At 39.5% G+C, this 19,156-nt stretch overlaps 1 protein-coding gene across 1 annotated transcript in view; it reads left to right on the forward strand.

Annotated features, from left to right (window-relative positions):
* PRSS12 (serine protease 12) overlaps positions 1–19,156 on the forward strand; it is a 218,342-nt gene that overhangs the window by 128,945 nt on the left and 70,241 nt on the right. Inside the window, exon 8 of the mRNA XM_068280625.1 lies at positions 4,616–4,757. Coding sequence (XP_068136726.1) covers positions 4,616–4,757 — 142 coding nt within the window. The remainder of the gene's footprint in view (positions 1–4,615; positions 4,758–19,156) is intronic.

Here is a 19,156-nt window from a genome sequence, read left to right on the forward strand (position 1 = left end):
AAAGATGGGCCAAGCTAAAAAAACTATTCTGAGCAATACTCAAAAATCTGGTCTATTTGGAATGTATTTAGGGAATCGGAGGAGTTTCAAACTAAACTGAACGCTGCCTAAAAACACCCAGAGTGGCCCTCTTTATACACCTACACCGCTCTTGGCATTTCGAGACAGTTCTCTCTCATATATTCTTTCTCAGATATTAGCTGAGAATTCTATGCATAGACTCGCTAGACCCATTTGATTTTGTTCTGTTATTACTTAGGTAACTGTTTAGTTTTTTTGCTGTTGTGTTATTATCTAAAATGCAGCCTTCCTTGAGATTCTCATGCTGGAGACTTCAATAAGCCACTTAAAGTAACGATAAGATCAGATTGACACCTGTTATTACGTTTACAGCTCAAGTGTCTCCTTCTCCATGGTACCCACATTAAGTCCATGTCATTGTGATTTGGTATGGAGATGCACTGAATATATTGGCTTCATTACCTACATTTGCCAATCTATCTCCTATAAATTACGATACTCCTTTCATGAGATGTATGCGATAAATGTATGATGTATTCATTATCTTCTGCTGCAAAAAGTGTTCAATGAAGAATTTGAAAAAAACAAAAACAAAACAGTACTTACTATACTCCACACTGTGTATTTTGAAATATAGTAATTAAAAACAAATTAAGACAAAGGACAGACTTAATGTAACAAAGGTTACATTAACAAAGGTTAATTACTGTATAAAGCAGTGTAAAAGTAGATTTATCTATCCTGCAAGACCAGGATTTTTTTTCTGATTGCTTGAGACTTCTGGTTTGAGCCAGAATTGAGGGGTTTTACTGTTAAATTGGGTTAAAATCAGTAATGCAAATGTACTGAATTATTTATTTGGTGTTCGTTTTATGACATTATAAATACACTAGAGTGCAGGTACACTTAAAACACTTTGTATACCTAAGACTTTTAATTAAAACATAGTCTGTTGTGGTTTATGCTTTTTTTTTTCCTGAGTTTGAAAAAGGCTTACAGTGCCCTTCCACTTGTGTTAAAAACAATAAACATTTTTTACAGACAGGTCCCCACCAGACAGGTCCCCACCCTTTACATTATTGTTTTAGCTTTGGTCATTGCATTCAGATCTGTCAATCAATTAAAAGGTCAGTCTTATTCCCAACACCCTAGCCAGAGAGCTGACTAGACAGACAACTTAGGGAGTATTACATTCTTCAAGATAACTAAGGAAAAGGTACACATTAGAAATGTTGCTCTTCGGTGTGTAATATGCGCAACTCATTAGTTTTCTTCCAAGCCACGACCAATTCCATTCTGTGATGAAGTCTGCCTTCCAGGAGAAACACATTCTCCAGCCTGACGCGAGGCCCGCTTAAGATGGACTCATCTTCTGAAAGGAAAATATTACTCTCGTTATAAAATTGCCCAAATCATAGATTGGCACTTTTATAAGTTTTTAAAACTATTATTCTATTGTAATTTGTGAAAAGCTAAACATTCTCTAGACTGACAGTAAGCTCATATTGTGCTTTTTTGCAACCATGGGCACAGTAGTGTGGAGTACGCAGCTGAGGTGACTGATAATGACCGCCTCTGCTGAGAATCTAGCATATGTACAGCGTATCCCGATGTCTTAGCCAGCGACTAGCCAATTGGTCAGTTTGGATGATCACTAGCTGAGAGCTTTGTTCTCCCCTCTCACCCTGGCTACTGCATGACATCACAACTAAACCCCTCCACTGCCCCCCAATAGGAACAGAACACATCGCTAGCCTGCAGCCTAGTGATGTGTCTGTACAATGTCGTCCCTGCAACGTTTTACTGACACTTCTATTTGCCAGTTTTTTTAGGGACTTAGTAAAATGGTAGTTGTTTTTTCTGCATAAAATCAAGGTAAGCAACCTAAAATCATGCTGGAGAGATATGCAAACATTGTACTTCATTTACGTCAGACTGGCTCTGACTGACGGAAGTGCGGGGACCCAGTTCGCGAAGCTGCGGGCAGCGGAGGACGGCGGTGTGGGAGCTATCCGAGCGGATGGGGCTGGAAGAAGCCCCAGGTGTGTATAAAACTTTTTATGCTGTTCAGCTCTGAGTCCCTTTAAGGGCCGCTGGAGAGATATGTAGAGGGCGCACTTCTCCGGTGTAGACTGGCTCCAACTGGCTGAAGTGACGGGACCCAATATCGAAGCTGCAGACAGCGGAGGACGGTGGCGTGGGAGCAATCCGTGCGGATGGGGCTGGAAGAAGCCCCAGGTATGTATAAAACTTTTTATATTGTTCAGCTCTGGTACATTTTAAGGCTGTGGCTTTTATGTAAAACAGTAGCTGAGTTGTAATTCAAATTGGCCATCAACTCTACATTCGCTTGTTTTTTCAAAACTGTGACATTTAGATGTTTAAACTTAAAGCTTAAAGAGAAACTCTGACCAAGAATTGAACTTTATCCCAATCAGTAGCTGATACCGCCTTTTACATGAGAAATATATTCCTTTTCACAAACAGACCATCAGGGGGCGCTGTATGACTGATATTGCGGTGAAACCCCTCCCACAAGAAAATCTGAGGACCATGGTACTCCTGGCAGTTTTCTGTCTGTGAACCTTGTTGCATTGTGGGAAATAGTTGTTTACAGCTGTTTCCAACTGCCAAAAAGCATGCAGCAGCTACATCACCTGCCAACAGTAAAAATGTCACCATGTAATAAATGTCAGAATGTAAATCAGGGATTTAAAAGATTTTACAATGGGCAAACACTGACTAAATCATTTATACATAATATTGTAAAAATGAAGCACTTTTTTATTACATTATTTTCATTGAAGTTCCTCTTTAACTTCAGATTCAGAATTTTACTTAGAATTTTTAAAGTTTCCCATTTAAAATCCAAAATTACCTTCAATGTAATCATTGAGGAGAATCTTAAAGGGAACCTAAACTGAGAGGGATACGGATGTTACCTTTTAAAAGATACCAGTTGCTCGGCAGTCCCGCTGCTCTCTTTGGCTGCAGTAGTGGCTGAACCACACACCTGAAGCAAGCATACAGCTAATCTAGTCTGATTTCAGTCAGAGCACCTGATCTGCATGTTTGTTGAGGGTCTGTGGCTAAATGTATTTGGAGACACAGGGTCAGCAGGAGAGTCAGGCAACTAGCATTATTTGAAAAGGAAAAATCCATATCCATTTCAGTTTAGGTTCCCTTTAACCAGCCACTTTTTGCAATGTAGACACAGCTGCATGGATGTTGGAAAGGGAATAATAGCTAAAGCAGAGATCACTATATTGTGGTATTTTTTACAAAGTAATAAACACATTTTCCTATTAGAGAACATAGATCAGTACATGATCACAGCCATAGAAACACATACAAACCTGCTGTCAAAACCTGACAGGACCGGGTACCTTTTTATGTGTGAACGTAAAGTATTACGCCATTCCTAAAACTATTGCCTGAGATCTCAGTAAATAAATGTAAAAATGGAATGGACAATATAAAAAAACAAAACAAAATATATTATGTTCATAGCTGGTGGTATGTGTAGACAACTTAATAAATTATGGGCCCGATTCAATTGACTTTTTTTCAAGTAAAAAAAAAACTCACAAGATAAGCTGAGCAGCCAGTCAAAACACTAATAAGGCGTGTGTTGAAAGGAGCAGCTAAAAGAAGCATGTCAAAAATGAGGTGGGTGCCGGGGCCACCCGCTATGTGAACTGTGGCTACCAATAGCAGGCACGAAACATTCGCTATTAGTAGACGCATAGCGGGCGTACATTTTTGTCATGGGGTTAAGGTTAGACACCACCGGGGGGGTTATTAGTTGCCCAATAGGGGATTATTAGTTGCCCACTGGGGAGGGTTCTGTGTGTCAGTTGTCCAGGATGGGTATTCGTTTTTCAGGGGGTTATTTATTGCCCACCAGGGGTTGTTGTTAGTTGCCCACCTGTGGAGGGTTCTGTGTGAGAGTATGGGTTAGGTCATAGTGAAATATTGGCAATTATTACGGATATTTCACTATATCAGTTAAGTAATAGAATATTGGTAAATTTACCGATCTTCTACCACCGCTATTTTATGCGCCCTTAACTGATTTTTTGGGGTTACTCTGCGCCCAAATTAGTGCATGGCATTTTCAAATGTACGTGTGTGGAAGTATGTCAGAAAGCAAATGATTGGTTAGTTAGTTTGAAAATAGCATGATGGACAGATTGCTGACTTACAAATACCTGGGCACTGACTGCAAATGTTTAAATAAGCACTTCTCTAGTATTTAATAAACATTCTCTAGAACAGAACTGTTTTATTTTCATGAAAAAGTGACTGGTTTGTTTTGAAAGGAACCAAATACTAAATGCAAGGCAACCACTGTAGTTTGTGATCAAGTTAGGAGCTGTTTTAGCATTGAATGTATTCCAAACAGGCATTTTAGTTTCTTGATAGACATTCATATATTGAAAATAGTTCTTTTTTACATTTTTCAGTGCAATAGGTGATTTAATATTAATTGGAGAGCGATGTAATTGGCAGATAGGCTCACACCTCTGTCCTCTGTAATGAGTTTTTTGCTCTGTGTCCCTTCGTCTTTTTCTCACTGTTGCCATTGTTTCAGGTCCTCCTCTGAGGTTGATGGATGGGGAAACAAAGAAAGAGGGTCGTGTGGAGATTTATCTCAATGGCCAGTGGGGGACAATCTGTGATGATGGATGGACCGATAAAGATGCGTCTGTTGTGTGTCGGCAGCTTGGCTACAAGTAAGTCCAATGCCATTAGTGAAGTACTTCCTTAGTGACAAGCAATATATTTCCTAGAGACTGCTGGAGGCCTCTCACTTCTTTACAAACGAGACATTAATAAATATGAATTTCTAATGCAAGTGAAAATTCCTAGTGCAATAGAAGTAAATCAAATGTTCCTTTAGATAATTACACAACAGTCCTTGTACCGTTTTTCAATGTAAATATGCACTTTTTCACTGAAATCATGTGAATCATCAACATTTTTATTCATTTAAACTTTCTATCTTTATTTATTCCCAGAAAAGCTTGCCATCTCTATCCAACCATTGATTATTTTTTACTTGGCTGTTATGAGTTAGAATAGAACATATACTTGGGAAGAATTTGTGCTTTATTAATCTGATGAAAGCAATTTTAAATATTGCTTATAGAATGCACATATGGAAGGTTGTTCAATAAGGTAGCTCAAACACCATGGTCATAAGAAAAAAGTAGGTGGCCCACAGCAATCAATCAGGATTTAGCTGCTGCCAGACAAGCTCAGAAATTGACAGAAAAGACCAATCTCCCGACCATCCCTATTTTTGAAATCAAAGTGCTTTGTCCCTGTTTTCTTCTCAAAAGTGGTTAAAAAATTATTTTAATGCAATATTTTTCCAGAATCCCTTTTTCCTAATAAAGATAATACTCATTATCAATACACAACAAATGTATGACGCTCTGGCTTTTGCTGATAATTTCGTTATGGTCCATTTAATACATGAATGGCAAAGGTCAGGTCCAGGATTTACCTTGATTGACCTTAGTTGCTTCTCAGTGCATCACAGTATTCTTGTTTGAAGGGCTTCCAGCAGGACCTCCCTCCCTCCTTCATGGTGCAAGCACAAGCAGTGAATTTGAGAGCAGCTGCCTGTTGAATGTAGAGGCACTTCCACATTTCACACCTAACCAATAGTAGGGGAAGCGGTGCGCATGTCACACATTCTCCTTCCAGAACCGCACCTAGCAAAGCAAGTAAGCAGCAGTCAAGATTACTAGGGAGAGAGCGGGAGAGGGCAGCAGGATTTTTTCTGGCAGTCACTGATTCAACACTGCATACAATAGAGAAGCTGATCTTCGTTTCTGTATTGTATGCAGGAAAAAAAATGATGTCACTCTATCAAAAAATATTGATATTGATCCTTCCCATTAAAATTATACAAATCTGGGCTTGGGAGGCTAGGAGTGGGGAAGCAAAGTTAACTCAAGGTTTTGTTAAACCTAAGGCAGTCTTTGGCAAGAATATGTTCCTTCAGTACAGAAAATAGGCATGAGCTCAACTAATCTTCTCTACTATCTCTGAATTGTGGGTTGTGCGCTAGCTCTTCTGTGGCTTACAAGGTCTGGATGGTGACCTCAAAGCACATGGTGAGCTCCTGATTATAAGCATAAAATATCTTGTCGCCCCTCAGAAATGTTGTTCTTACGCGGATGTGTTCTCAATTCAAATATATTTTTGTACAGGTGCCCCTCTTTTCAGTTGTTTAAGTTGTTTAAAGATGCTCTGTAACCGAAGTCGATTCTATATCAAATGGGTTCCTGAGCACAAAACAGGGTGGTGATTCAACATAATTGGCAGCTACAGGTTGATTAAAGGGACTCCGAGCAGTGCAGAAACTATGGAAAGATGCATTCAGCAGAATGGAGCTGCTGACTTTAGGAAAAAGTCGCCCTGTGTAATACAATGTAACTATGGAAAGACGGATATCATTTTAAAGCTCTCTTTCTCCTCTTTCTGACGCCCCCTAAATCGTCGCCCTACGAAAATAACGAAAACTAAAAGGCGTAGGGTGGCGATTTATATGTCATTGGAAAGAGGAGAAAGAGAGCTTTAAAATGATATGCATCTTTCCATAGTTTCTGCACTGCTCGGAGTCCCTTTAAGGGCCAGCCTCATTATTATTACAACTAGACAGTTAGAGCTGTTTCCTTACATGCTTCGTGTAACGATCTACTCAGGGAGTCACCTGTATTGGTATATGGGCTTGTGTAGGTAACTAATTTGACCCAGGTTGTCACTAAGGCCTGCAGCCCACTAGAGATCAGTCTTGCACTGTCAAGCGCTTTGTGCAGCTTTTCCTAGTGCATTTTCCACCTTGTTTTCCATGGTGATATGAAGTGCTGTAAAATCTAATGCTAGCAATTGTACATTCCAATTAGTGTTTTTTAATTTTTTGTATTTTGTTAAATACAGTTTTAAGTGCTAGTCAGGTCTCCCATTGTCAATTTCTGCTGGTGTCCAATGCTTAGCCCCATACCATTGCACAAAAGTTCTGAGTCCAAATAGAGAAGATCCAATTACCTACTGTGCAAGGTGGTGAGGCTAAGCACCGGAAGATGGGGAATTTGACATTGGGAGATCTGCCATCTTTTTTTAGAACATGAAATTACCCCCAAAGTTGCTGTAAATTTGTTTTTGAAAAGCAATTCAAAAGCTATTTTGCAGAGCCCCTATCTTTTGCATAGAAGCACAAATGCTCCAAAAGCGCCGCAAGATCCTCAATCGCAATCACTCCCGTGGGTTTACCTTAATCCACTTTTATCAGTGTAGTGCTTTTTTGGATCGCTGGCCATCCCAAAGAGAAGCTGAAATAACTCTAGTGAGCCCAGGCCTAAAGGTTTTTCTACATCCATCCAAATACTATCACTTTGTAGGCCAGGAAGAGAAATTATTTGAGCAAGCTCTGCCGATGTTGTGCAATTCCCTCTTCTCTCATAATTCCAAATAATGAATGATAGCTTGATTGTCATCTGTATTTGCCTACTCAGTATCTCCAACAGGAAATGAAACAACTGTCTCCAGTATTCCTGGAAATTGCAGATCATATAGATAAAGATAACATCATCTTATGAGCATCTAAAGTAACTACAATCATCCATTTTGGCCATTGTATGAAGTCTACTGGCGGTCAGGTCTGGTGACTTAACTGTATCAATTTATTGTTGGAGGCAGAGGGCACTAACATATGGAATGCTAACAAGCTTACCGAGTCATAAATTAGCATTTATAAGTGCAGAGATAATTGTTTAAATGAGGCTCCTGACCTCTTGTGTTCATAATATATAATTAGCTTTAATAGAAGGAGAAAGTTGTGTCTGTATGCACTGATGTAATTGCAGAAACATAAATAAATAAGAGCTTTAGTTTCCTATCTCATATAATATGTTCTAGTTTAATTATACCAACATTTTCCCATATCGGTGCACCTTTAAAGGACCACTATATCGAAAATCATAACATTTAAAATATATATAATCATATACAGATAAGTACGTTTCTTTCAGAGTAAAATGAGCCATGAATTACTTTCCTCCTATGCTACTGTCACTTACAGTAAGTAGTAGAAATCTGACAGAACTGAAAGGTTTTCGACTAGCCCATTTCCTCATGGTGAGTTCTCATAGTTTTCTTTATTTTCAAAAGCATTTAGTGAATGGCAGTTGCTCTGTCCAACTGCCAAAAAAGGTGTGCAGTGAGCAGGGAGGCTGCCCAGCATACTTGTATAACTCTTTTTTAGGGAGTGTCTTTATAAAGAAGTTTTGCGACAGTGGTCCTTTAAAGTCTTATAATAGTCAATTTAATGTAATATGCAAAAGAAAACAGAACCCATCTGTACCCCAAACACAACTCAATGAGCCATGAATGAAAAAGTGTCACAAATATTTATTAAAGATCACAATAAGATCAATAAGAAAGGCAGTTGGTCTGAGTGTCAAGGCAGTCGATGAGACTAAATGGAATATAATGTAATACCCCATGCGGAGGGTTCTGGGAGTATTTTAACAACCACATCATCTTTAACCACTTGCCGACTGCGCACTCATACCGCGCGTCGGCAAAGTGGCAGCTGCAGGACCAGCTCTGCCTCTGACGTTGGAGACCAGGGTTCGAATCCTGGCTCCTCCTGTTCAGTAAGCCAGCACCTATTCAGTAGAAGACCTTGGGCAAGACTCCCTAACACTGCTACTACCTATAGAGCTCGTCCTAGTGGCTTCAGCTCTGGTGCTTTGAGTCTGCCAGGAGAAAAGCGTGATATAAATGTTCTGTGTTTGTGTAAAGCCCAACTATAAGCCATTAACGAACCAAGCAAATTCCAATTGAGATTAGGATGATAGGCGTATATAAACATTGTCCCAGCTGCAGAAAGGGCAGCAACAGAAAGGATTTTTTAATTTGAAGATGTAAGCGCCAAAGATTATTATTATTTAGTATGCATATAGCACCAACATCTTTCACAGCGCTGTACAGAGTATATTGTCTTCTCACTTAAACAAATACTATCGATTAAAACAACTTTTTTGTAATACTCTATATTAGGGTACACATTACCACTAGTGCTAGGGGTCTTTATTTGTTCACCCAGTCCTGCTTATAAATCATCCTTCATTCCTCACACAGCTCACAAATATACTTCACTGTGTCACAGCATGCAGGAGACATGAGGAGATCTGAGGAGGCAACAGGTAACTAGATCATGTGCTGTAATATTTCTGAAAGAGGGAGATGTGTATTATGTATACTGTACACTATTCCTGACTGACTGACTGGCTTGTGATGATGATACACTCCAGGCTGCATCTACTTCATAGGCTGCTATGAGAGGGAGAGACAGTGTTTACAAAGGCATTATCGGGATCTTTATCAGTCAGAGAACAGAAGACAAGGAACACACATTGCTGGAATGTTTAACCCCTTACCACCATCTGAATAAGGGCTGGTTCAGACGGACGCTTGCAGAGCGTTTACAGCCAGCGTTCAGGGCTTGGTGTTAAACGCTCCCATTCAAGTGAATGGGAGCGTTTGTACCAAGCTTTCAAGCGCGTTTACACAAACGCGGCGTTTGGGTCCCGATTTTCTCTGGCGTTCAAGGAGCCCCTGGAAGCTACATGTAGCTTCCAGGGGAGGTTAACCGCGACGGCTAATGTCCCCCTAGGGGAAGAAAAAACGCGACCGCATCCAAACGCACACGAACGCTGCTGAACGCGACGCCAGCAAACGCAACGCCTCCAAACGTCCGTCTGAACCAGCCCTAAGATTGTTTCAGCAAAGGGATAATTAAACTATACACTGAGGAGTTGATAGCAACCCCCCTGTGCAGGGACATGGTCTAGCCCTCTAAGAGCCATCACTTTTGTATCTAAAAACTGATGGAGGATTTTACAGCAGAGAGGCAGAGCTCTGTGAGGAAGGAAATTGCTCATAGTGCTTGTGGTAATGTGTGCCCTAACATACAGCATTTAAAAAAAATGCCTCAATCGATAGTATTCCTTTAATTGTCTTTCAGAGGGGGTCACAATCTAATCCCTACCATAGTAATTTGTCTATGTATGTATCATGTAGTGTATGCATCATAGTCTAGGGCCAATTCAGGGGAAAGCCAGTTAACGTATCTTTATGTTTTTGGGATGAGTGAGGAAACCAGAGTGTCTGGAGGAAACCTACACATACACATAGTGAATATACAAACTCCATGCAGATAGCCCCTGGCTGGAATTTGAACCAGGGACCCATCGTTGCAAGGTGAGATAGATAATGTTTGTAATGTACACTGATCAATATAACTGCTTTCAAAATTCGCTTCATTTAGTTTTGGGTTTAGTAACTTTAACATGTAAGAAAATGTTCCTGACTTCTTACTAAAAGACAAAAAGACAAACACTTATATGGTGCTTTTCTCCTGGCGGACTCAAAGCGCCAGAGCTGCAGCCACTAGGACGCGCTCTATAGGCTGTAGCAGTGTTAGGGAGACTTGCCTAAGGTCTCCTGCTGAATAGGTACTGGCTTACTGAACAGGCAGAGCCGAGATTTGAACCCTGGTCTCCCATGTCAGAGGCAGAGCCCTTAACCATTACACCATCCAGCCACTACTAGGTATGTATTATCTCTAAAATACTGCTATTTTTTCGTTCTCTACATTTTAGTTTTCTACATCATGATAGTGCCAGCAGGCGAAAAGATTGCAAGTTTCCAGAAGGATACCTATTTATATATTACTTTTAAAGTTCCTGTTATTTACCAGCACTAGAGCCAATCACCATATTTATGAAGTGGGGCTCACACTGATTGCCATGTTACATATAATATTTTTAGAAAGGACACAAATGTGAGGAAAAATGCTATAAATACATCCTGCACAGTTTAAACGTATGAGCACTGCAGCATCACATGCTATTGAGTAAGCAAACTTTGTATCAATATAGATGGCTACGATTCAACTAAGTGACATTTTGAAGCCATTTTGACCATGTACCATGCATGCTTGCAGATGGTTTATGCTTAGTAAATATGCTTACTCAGTTTTTAGCACATGGACTGCATGTGCTGCATGTAACTACCTGTTTGGTAATTCTTACTATGAATGGATATTGGGTTGCAAACTACTACTTTAATACAATAGGGTAAGTGAGGCAGTACTAAAGTTTTGTACATAAACAACTCCATCTTACCTCTCTTGAAAAATTTGGACTCCATTTGGACTCCAACTCCATTTCCAAAACACTTAAAACGGGTGGAGGTGCCCAATGCGTAAAAGATAGGCTAATAAGCTATTAATCTGATAAACAAAGAGGGAATCTTACCTCTCTTGAAGAATTTGGACCAGTTTATTAAAAAAAAGGTATTTTATTTAAGCACATAAAATTGACAACGAGTTTTGCGGGTACTTGCCTGCTTCTTCAGGTCAGTGAAAAAAACAGCTGCCTTAACTGCTATGGCTGTGTAGCAAGCATGAGCGCCTCTCTCAGAGAGAGAGAGGCACTCATGCTTGGCACCTGTTTTTTTCACTGACCTGAGGAAGCTGGCCTTCACCCCTGTTTTAAGTGTCTTGTCATACCTCTTTTAGAGGTGATAGTTTTTTAGTTGTCCTAAAGAACTTCCGGAGTGCGACCACCCAGTTCCTGTCAACAGACCTGGTAAACCTAACGGGGACTGTTAATTTCTCGCCTGCTCTGACGGTGGTTGCAAGGATTTGCAACCCACCTTTGTGAGTATATACATACTTAGCTATTTGCTTTCCTGAATCTTACACGATTCTGCATCATTGGGCTCCCGGTCTCCTTTTGTCTTTTAGATGAACCTGAGGTTGTTATAAGCACAGGAACCATCAACATAAGCTATCTTCTGATCTATTTCCAAAAAGTTGGGTCACAATATAAAGTGTATATAGAACAGAATGGGATGATTTGAAAACATTTAGAATCTATATTTGATTGGAAATAGTAGAAAGACATTATTTGATACCAAAACAGAGGTTTATTATTTTATTAAACATGTTGATTTTGAATTTAATGCCAGTAGCACTTTTATAAATATTGAGATGTGGCATCAAAATGAAGGAAAGTCAAAAGGGGCATTAAAACACTTGCTAGATTACTTTACAATTTCACTTTAATTTAACTTAGGTAGCTGCCCTCTCCATGGTGCTGAATCTATGCTTTCTATGAAAGTACAGATACCGCATTCTGAAAATCAATTTTTTGTGAAGATTTAAAAAAAGGCATGGGGTTCCTCCAAAAAGAAAAAGAGCATTGACATATCAGTTGTGCAGTTGGATGTCCCCGAGTTAAGAGGATGGGGAACATAGGTTCCACTGGCTAGCTGTTAACAGCTGCTGTATGAGCTTCAGCACTATGCTTGCACAATGGCAAGCATATAGTCAGCCTTTCACAGTAAAGTGACAAGAAAACACACCCATTCACTAGCAATGTGAGGTTGAAAAATAATAAAAGAAAAACAAAACATCCACAGTGAGGCTGGATTCATAGTGGTCAGTTCCATAATGCAGAGACTAGACATAGACTTTAATACAAATCCAGCATGCAGTGCGTTAGAATAATGTGCTCAATTACAATGTAGCACTGTGAACAGCCCCATAGAATTGTATGCGCAGTGAGTACGCAACTGACCACTGTCAACTATATATGTGTATAGTGAGGCAGCAAATTACTAAGAGTAACCAAAGCGTTAAGTTGAAGTTTACATAAATATAACCAAAGTTGGTGGATGTCACAGTTTACAACCAAAATGAATTAAAACACATTTTTATTGATATTCTTACTTCCACAAATATTAAAATATCTATGAAACGTTAGCTTCTCTTCTTGCAGCGTGGGCCTGCAGTAGCCCGCCCACTCATGTGCAGTAAGCTGGAGCCACGGGCTCCATGCTACTGCACATGCACGGCCTACTGCATGGCCATGCTGCAAGACAGGAAGGAGCATGGCCCCGATCTGGAGGGGTACATCCTGAAGCTACCCTCTCTTCAAGTTAGTATCTTATTTTGATTCTGAGCTACAGCTCAGGATCGCTTTAAGTGCTAAGGACTTCCTGTTCCTGGATTCTAACATATGTTTCACAGGGTATCATCACTGAGTCAGAGCCCTGGCCGGTGGCTCTGTGCTCAGTTCATGCCGTGTTTACCCCTTCGCTACTGTTAAAATGCATAGCTACTTCCAGGTACGGTGATGTACTGTCCAGTGATGTCACTTCCTTCAGACTTCTGTTGGATCTCACATACGTCTCCTGAACTAAAAAAGATAACGTTTAAAGCAGGTCCACTGTGCCATTTAAAAGCAATCTGTTTTGGCAGACTCTGCCACCTTCTTCAGGGTTAAGCTTTGCAATTCATTGCCATTATTTCCTCAGATATACTATATCCATCCAGGAAGACTGCACCTTTCATCCTCTTTAAGCAGCCCTGACCTGTATAGTATTAAAGGGGACTTTCTTAATTTCCAGTTCTCGCTTCACTGGTATTCTTGCAAAAAATTATTTAATGCAAAACGCATTTAGTCAATATTATTATGGTGTTGTTACGACTCCTGCAGAAGATGCCGGCGCTATATAAATACTAAATAATAATAATATTTTACCACAATTTCCTCCTTTTTTCCCCAGTCACCTTAATAATTATGAACCTAACTGTAACACTTTCCCCACTGAACCCCAAGTACAATCTCTGATCTTTTAACTTTATATTAATGTAATCTATGTAACTGATTTTAGCCTATAACATAAAAATTTACTTAGACATCTGCCTAATCCTAACTACTGACAATTAACTAATCATAAAATGATCCTAGGACTAACTTGAATTTACCAGTAATGGGCTCTTAATCTAATCTAACCCCCAATCTAACCCCAATCTAACCCCAATCTAACCCCAACCATAACTTCACCTGACTCTTTGACTCCCCAAAATAAGGATACTCATCTGGTAAAATATAGTGATCAATAGTCACCCTTTATCAGCTTTAAAAGTGGGTGTACTAAAATCACACAGTGCTTAAATGACCACCTTGAACTAGTTCACTCCCATACTGGTTTGGCTTGATATCTAGATCAACTTATTCATCATAAGATAACTCAATTTTTAGAACCCTATAGCATTCCAGTTAAAGCCAGGTAACCTTAATAAAATGTAAAGCATCTTATAAATGGTGTAGATTTATAGTTTCAAATCGGTAGATAGATAGATAGATAGATAGATAGATGGATAGATTAGGGAAAACTTAATTTTTGACATACAGTAGTTACAGATGTTTTTTTTGAACCACTGTTCACTCTTTAATAAAGTTCATGTTATTCTAACAATGCCCTGGTGCATATATTAAAAGGATCACATAATAATTCTGACCCTAAATGTCTTTCTGAGTATAAAAACACCTGCAAAATGAACTGTGAATGTACAAATTTCTTCAGCAGCACATAACTAATGGAAAGTTCATAGAGATTTTTTTTTTCTTTATATGTGTTCTGTTTTCAATGAATAACATACCCATAAGCCATGGTGTATTGCTTTTCCATATGTTGGTTGGCTTTAACAACCTATTATTAAAACAGGTTCATAGTAAAGAAGCTTTGTAAGTCAGAAAGAAATGCTCTAGAGCTGTAAACTGTATTATGGAGTCTGGCGAGGGTTACTGGAAACTGCAGTGTATTGCCTGCGAGCTAACACTGTCATTTTATGAAGCTAAGTAAAACGAACAGCCTAAATCATATTAAGGGACTGTCTTCCAAATTAGAAAAGAGCCATTAAGAGCCTAAATATATCAGGATAACTCATCGCAAGGCAGTCAAGCATTGTATGAGATCACACACACATTATCTGTTGTATTACATAGCGTCTGAAGACTGGCTGCAGCATCTGTCAGCATGCAGCTAATTTAACAACGGAGTGAATTCTGGGGTGAGATGCTTGGTGTCCCTGACACTAAACTTAATGGATGTAATGTGTCAAAGCCTTATGTCTGCAGAATAAAAAAATAAATAAAACACAAGAAGTACCATTTGTTGTTATACTGAGCACAATTTACTGGTGGCTTGCAAACAAACACTGAAATGTATCCTTCCTACAGTAAATGGCTGGAGATTCCTATTTGTTATTTATCCCTTCCCTTGGAGGAACAAACAATGTAATGTGCCTACCACAGTCACTGAATGATGCCCACTGTCTGAGGCTCCTCTTGTTAGGAGATAGTTGGCCTATTAGTATGTTTTGGGGTGTAGGAGGAAGCCCTTGCAAATCATTAATTAAGGGGCTGGGGTGGTTCTGGGATTTACTTAAGGAAATACAATCTGTTGCAATTCTAGTAAATAATGTTTTTTTTCCCTTAAATACATAATTTCATAAATGTTTAAAAACTACAAAAATATACATTTTGATTAATAGGAATACATACGGCATGTTTTGAAGGTAATGATGCGATGTCCCTCAAGATACTCAACTGGTAATCAAAAGAGACAGTTCCCATGTCTTTTAAATCAAAAATCCATATTCAGTCCATCATCCGTCCATTAAAGGGGCAATTCAAGATTCTAGCACTTTATTGTCATTGTGTAACATAATAAAAAATTACTTTTCATGGCAACCCCACGGTGCATATAAGGAACATAGTTATAGTAACAAAGGTAGAAATAGAAGAAATTATACAAGTATGCCAGGTACTACAAATATTTAAACAAAATGTACACAGTGAGTGTTTCAGAGAGGATTCAGAGTTTATCAAGTTTATGGCGGATAGGAAAAAGCTGGCTTTCAGTATGTTTGTTTGTATGTGGATTGATCTAAAATGTCTACCTCATGGCAGGAGCTCAAACAAGGCATGTCCAGGGTGAGTGTTGTCCTTGGTAATGTTTTTGGCCCTTCTCATACAGCGAGTCTTATACAAGAGTTCCAGTGTTGGTAGTTCAGTGCTGTTAATGACTTCTACTGATTTAAAGGGAACCTTAACCGTGGGCCCCCCAAAAAATCCACTTACCTGGGGCTTTCCCAAGCCTCCTGCAGCCGTCCTGTGCCCGCACCGGTCCTTCGGTGCCCTCCGGTCGAAACTTAGCCGCGGAGGGAGACCGGAGGGCACCGAAGGACCGGCGCGGGCACAGGACGGCTGCAGGAGGCTTGGGAAAGCCCCAGGTAAGTGAATTTTTTTTGGGCCCACGGTTAAGGTTCCCTTTAACAACTCGCTGTAGGGCTTCTCTAGCAGCTTTGGTGCAGCTGTTGTACCAGGCCGTCATGCAATTGGTCAGAACACTTTCTACCAGCAGCTTCTGTGGAAGGTTAGCGCTCCTTATATTTCTCAAAAAGTAGAGGCGTTGTTGTGCTTTGCCAGTTACAGCTAAAGCATTGTCACCCGAGGACATGTTCTCCCAAAAAGGTAAAGCTGGAAACTGTCCACAGCCTCAGCATTGATTATTAATGGTATGTGAGTGGTCTTTTTGGTGGCCCTAAAGTCCAGAATAACTTCTTTATGATGAAAATATGTTATCCTGACTAACCTGCTAGCATGTAGATTCTAAAGAAGACATCAGTTATCAAGCAGAGCTTTCTATTTAAAAGCTTCCTGGAAGTGCTAATTTACATTATGTGACAGCTTCTCTCTGTCAGTAACCAGCCTTGCCAATGTGGTAATCCCCTCCCTACTTAGTTTGCTCTAACTGCCTGCCCTCTCTTACTCCTCCTCTTCCATCCTCCTCCCGTTTTTACCTCTGAAGTTACTATACCTGCACACAGGACTCTGAACGTGGGCTGTTGTGTGTAATTGCTGTTGAAATCCTGAGAGGCATGTACATAATCAGGTAACTGAAATAGAAAACCCCAGGATTGAACTTAGAGCCTCCTGTACCAAATGCAGTTATTTTACCACTATGCTCTGGCTTCTGTCATAGTGTCTGGAAAGAAAAATGTTACTCATTATTTTTTTATTTCTTTGGTCACTTTTGTCAATTATTCTTTTGTGCCCAAGCAAATCCTTGATATTGCCTAGGGTTCTGAGTATGGAATCTAGGAACATCCTTTCTTTTCCATCACAGTCTCTTCGCTGACCTTTGTATTGTCAAGGACTCACGTGGGGTGATGTGTGGACAGAAAACAATATCTGAAGATGGATTTTCATTTGGCTGTTGGTATCTGCCAAGTTCTAGTGGAACTCTGTTTTGATAAGATCAGCACAAACAAAAAATGTTTCAAGGGAATCTGAAGATGGATTTTCATTTGGCTCTTGGTATCTGGCAAGTTCATGTGGAACTCTGTTTTGATAAGATCAGGACAAACAAAAAAATGTTTCAAGGGAACCCGAGGTGAGAATAATATGGAGACTGCTATATTTATTTCCTTTTAAGCAATACCAGTTGCCTGGCTGCCCTGCTGGTCCTTTGCCTCTAATACTTTCATCCATAGACCCTGAACAAGCATGCAGCAGGTTGGGGGCTTCTGAAAATATTGTCAGAACTGACAAGATTAGCTGCATGCTTGTTTCTGATGCAATTCAGTTCACTACTGCAGCCAAATAGATCAGCAGGGCTGCCAGGCAACTAGAATTGGAAATAAATATGGCAGCCTTCATATCACTCTCACCTCGGGTTCACTTTAAGGCATGATTTACACAAACAGCAAATAACAGCTCTTAATCAGCCCTTATTCAATTCACTTTTTCTCCTAGGTTTTCTCCTAGTAGATAATTTTTCTTCTTCTGTATAAAATAACTTTTCAGCACTCTGCATTTGAAAAAGTACTAAAAAGTAGATTAAAAGGTACTGTCAAAATTATTCTGAGTATTTTCTTGCTTGCTGGAAGTTTAAAGGCATTTCATTGATAAGATGGAAAATATCACCTATTAGAAAACTCAGGAGAAAAAGGTAATTTTACATAAGCTAAGATCCACTATAAGATTCCCAGACCTTAATTGCCTTTATGCTCCAGGTGAGGGCGGTCCTAGTTGGCAGCAAATAGCTGGTGATGTTGCTTTTTAAACATGCATTTTTTTTAATGGATTGTGATTATAAAGCACCAGTGCGAGCAGCAATACATATAATATTTAAATATTTTATTATTTTTGACTTATTAACCCCATACTCCTCCATGCAGGTTGAATGAATAGGATGGTAAAGCCAGCAAGTGAGTGGCTCCATGTCTTCACCTCCTGATCAGTACCATGGATTTTAACATATGGGAACGGGGGATGATCACTTCAACGGAGAAATTCCAACCCTAGTATTAAGGACAATGGTCTCCTCCTTTCCTCTGAATCCCAGAAAAGGAAGTGGTGGTTGGGGGTAACACAAAAATGGAGGATTAATTTCCCTTAATGAGGGGGAAACAAAGTAACCACCCCCTCAGGTAAATAAGGGCATTTCTGCCCCCTAGCTTTTAGTTTTCTGGCCATGCTCTGGAAATCAGGTGATGCGAGGTCTTCAGGGCGGCTTTGAGGGACAAGGCAGCACAGGTAACTATAACTTTCTTTTACAGGAAGACTGCTAAATTTAAAGTTTAGGCTGGAGATCCGCTTTAATAAATGCAGTGCCAAATAGCTCAGAGAAGCCCTAAAGTAGACATTTCCAGCTATGCATGCATAAAAAAGGCTTTTATCAGGGAAGTGTGTCAGATAGAAAAAATATGCTTTTGACTATATGTGTTTGCCGCAAACATAATATAAAAAGGAAAAGGTAAAAAAAATGTTAAAAAGGTAGTGGAAAGTTTACCAAATACTAACGGAAACGTAACTTAAACCATTAAACATTTGTAATCAGTGTGATCTAGGATGGATACAATATAAGTTTAAATGGTCCACTTCTTTCTATTCACAACTACGGATGATCAATATACAACTTGAAATTGGACCAATCACAATAACATCCTTTGAATGGAAGAAGAACTTATTTGCATCTCATTAATCATCCCTATTCACATCCTGACCACGTGGCCCTGTTATTGCTCCTTTTTCAATATGGTCAGAGTTAAAACAGGCACAATAATGTTACCATGTTTTACACAGGCATAACAGAGTCAATAAACTACAACACTGATCTGATCCTGGAAAATGCTCCAGTGTGCTATTAAACATAGCTTGATGAATTTAGTATTTTTTCTGCCAATAGTTTT

Source organism: Hyperolius riggenbachi, chromosome 1 (genome assembly GCF_040937935.1).
Source record: "Hyperolius riggenbachi isolate aHypRig1 chromosome 1, aHypRig1.pri, whole genome shotgun sequence".
NCBI classification, from domain to species: Eukaryota; Metazoa; Chordata; class Amphibia; order Anura; family Hyperoliidae; genus Hyperolius; species Hyperolius riggenbachi.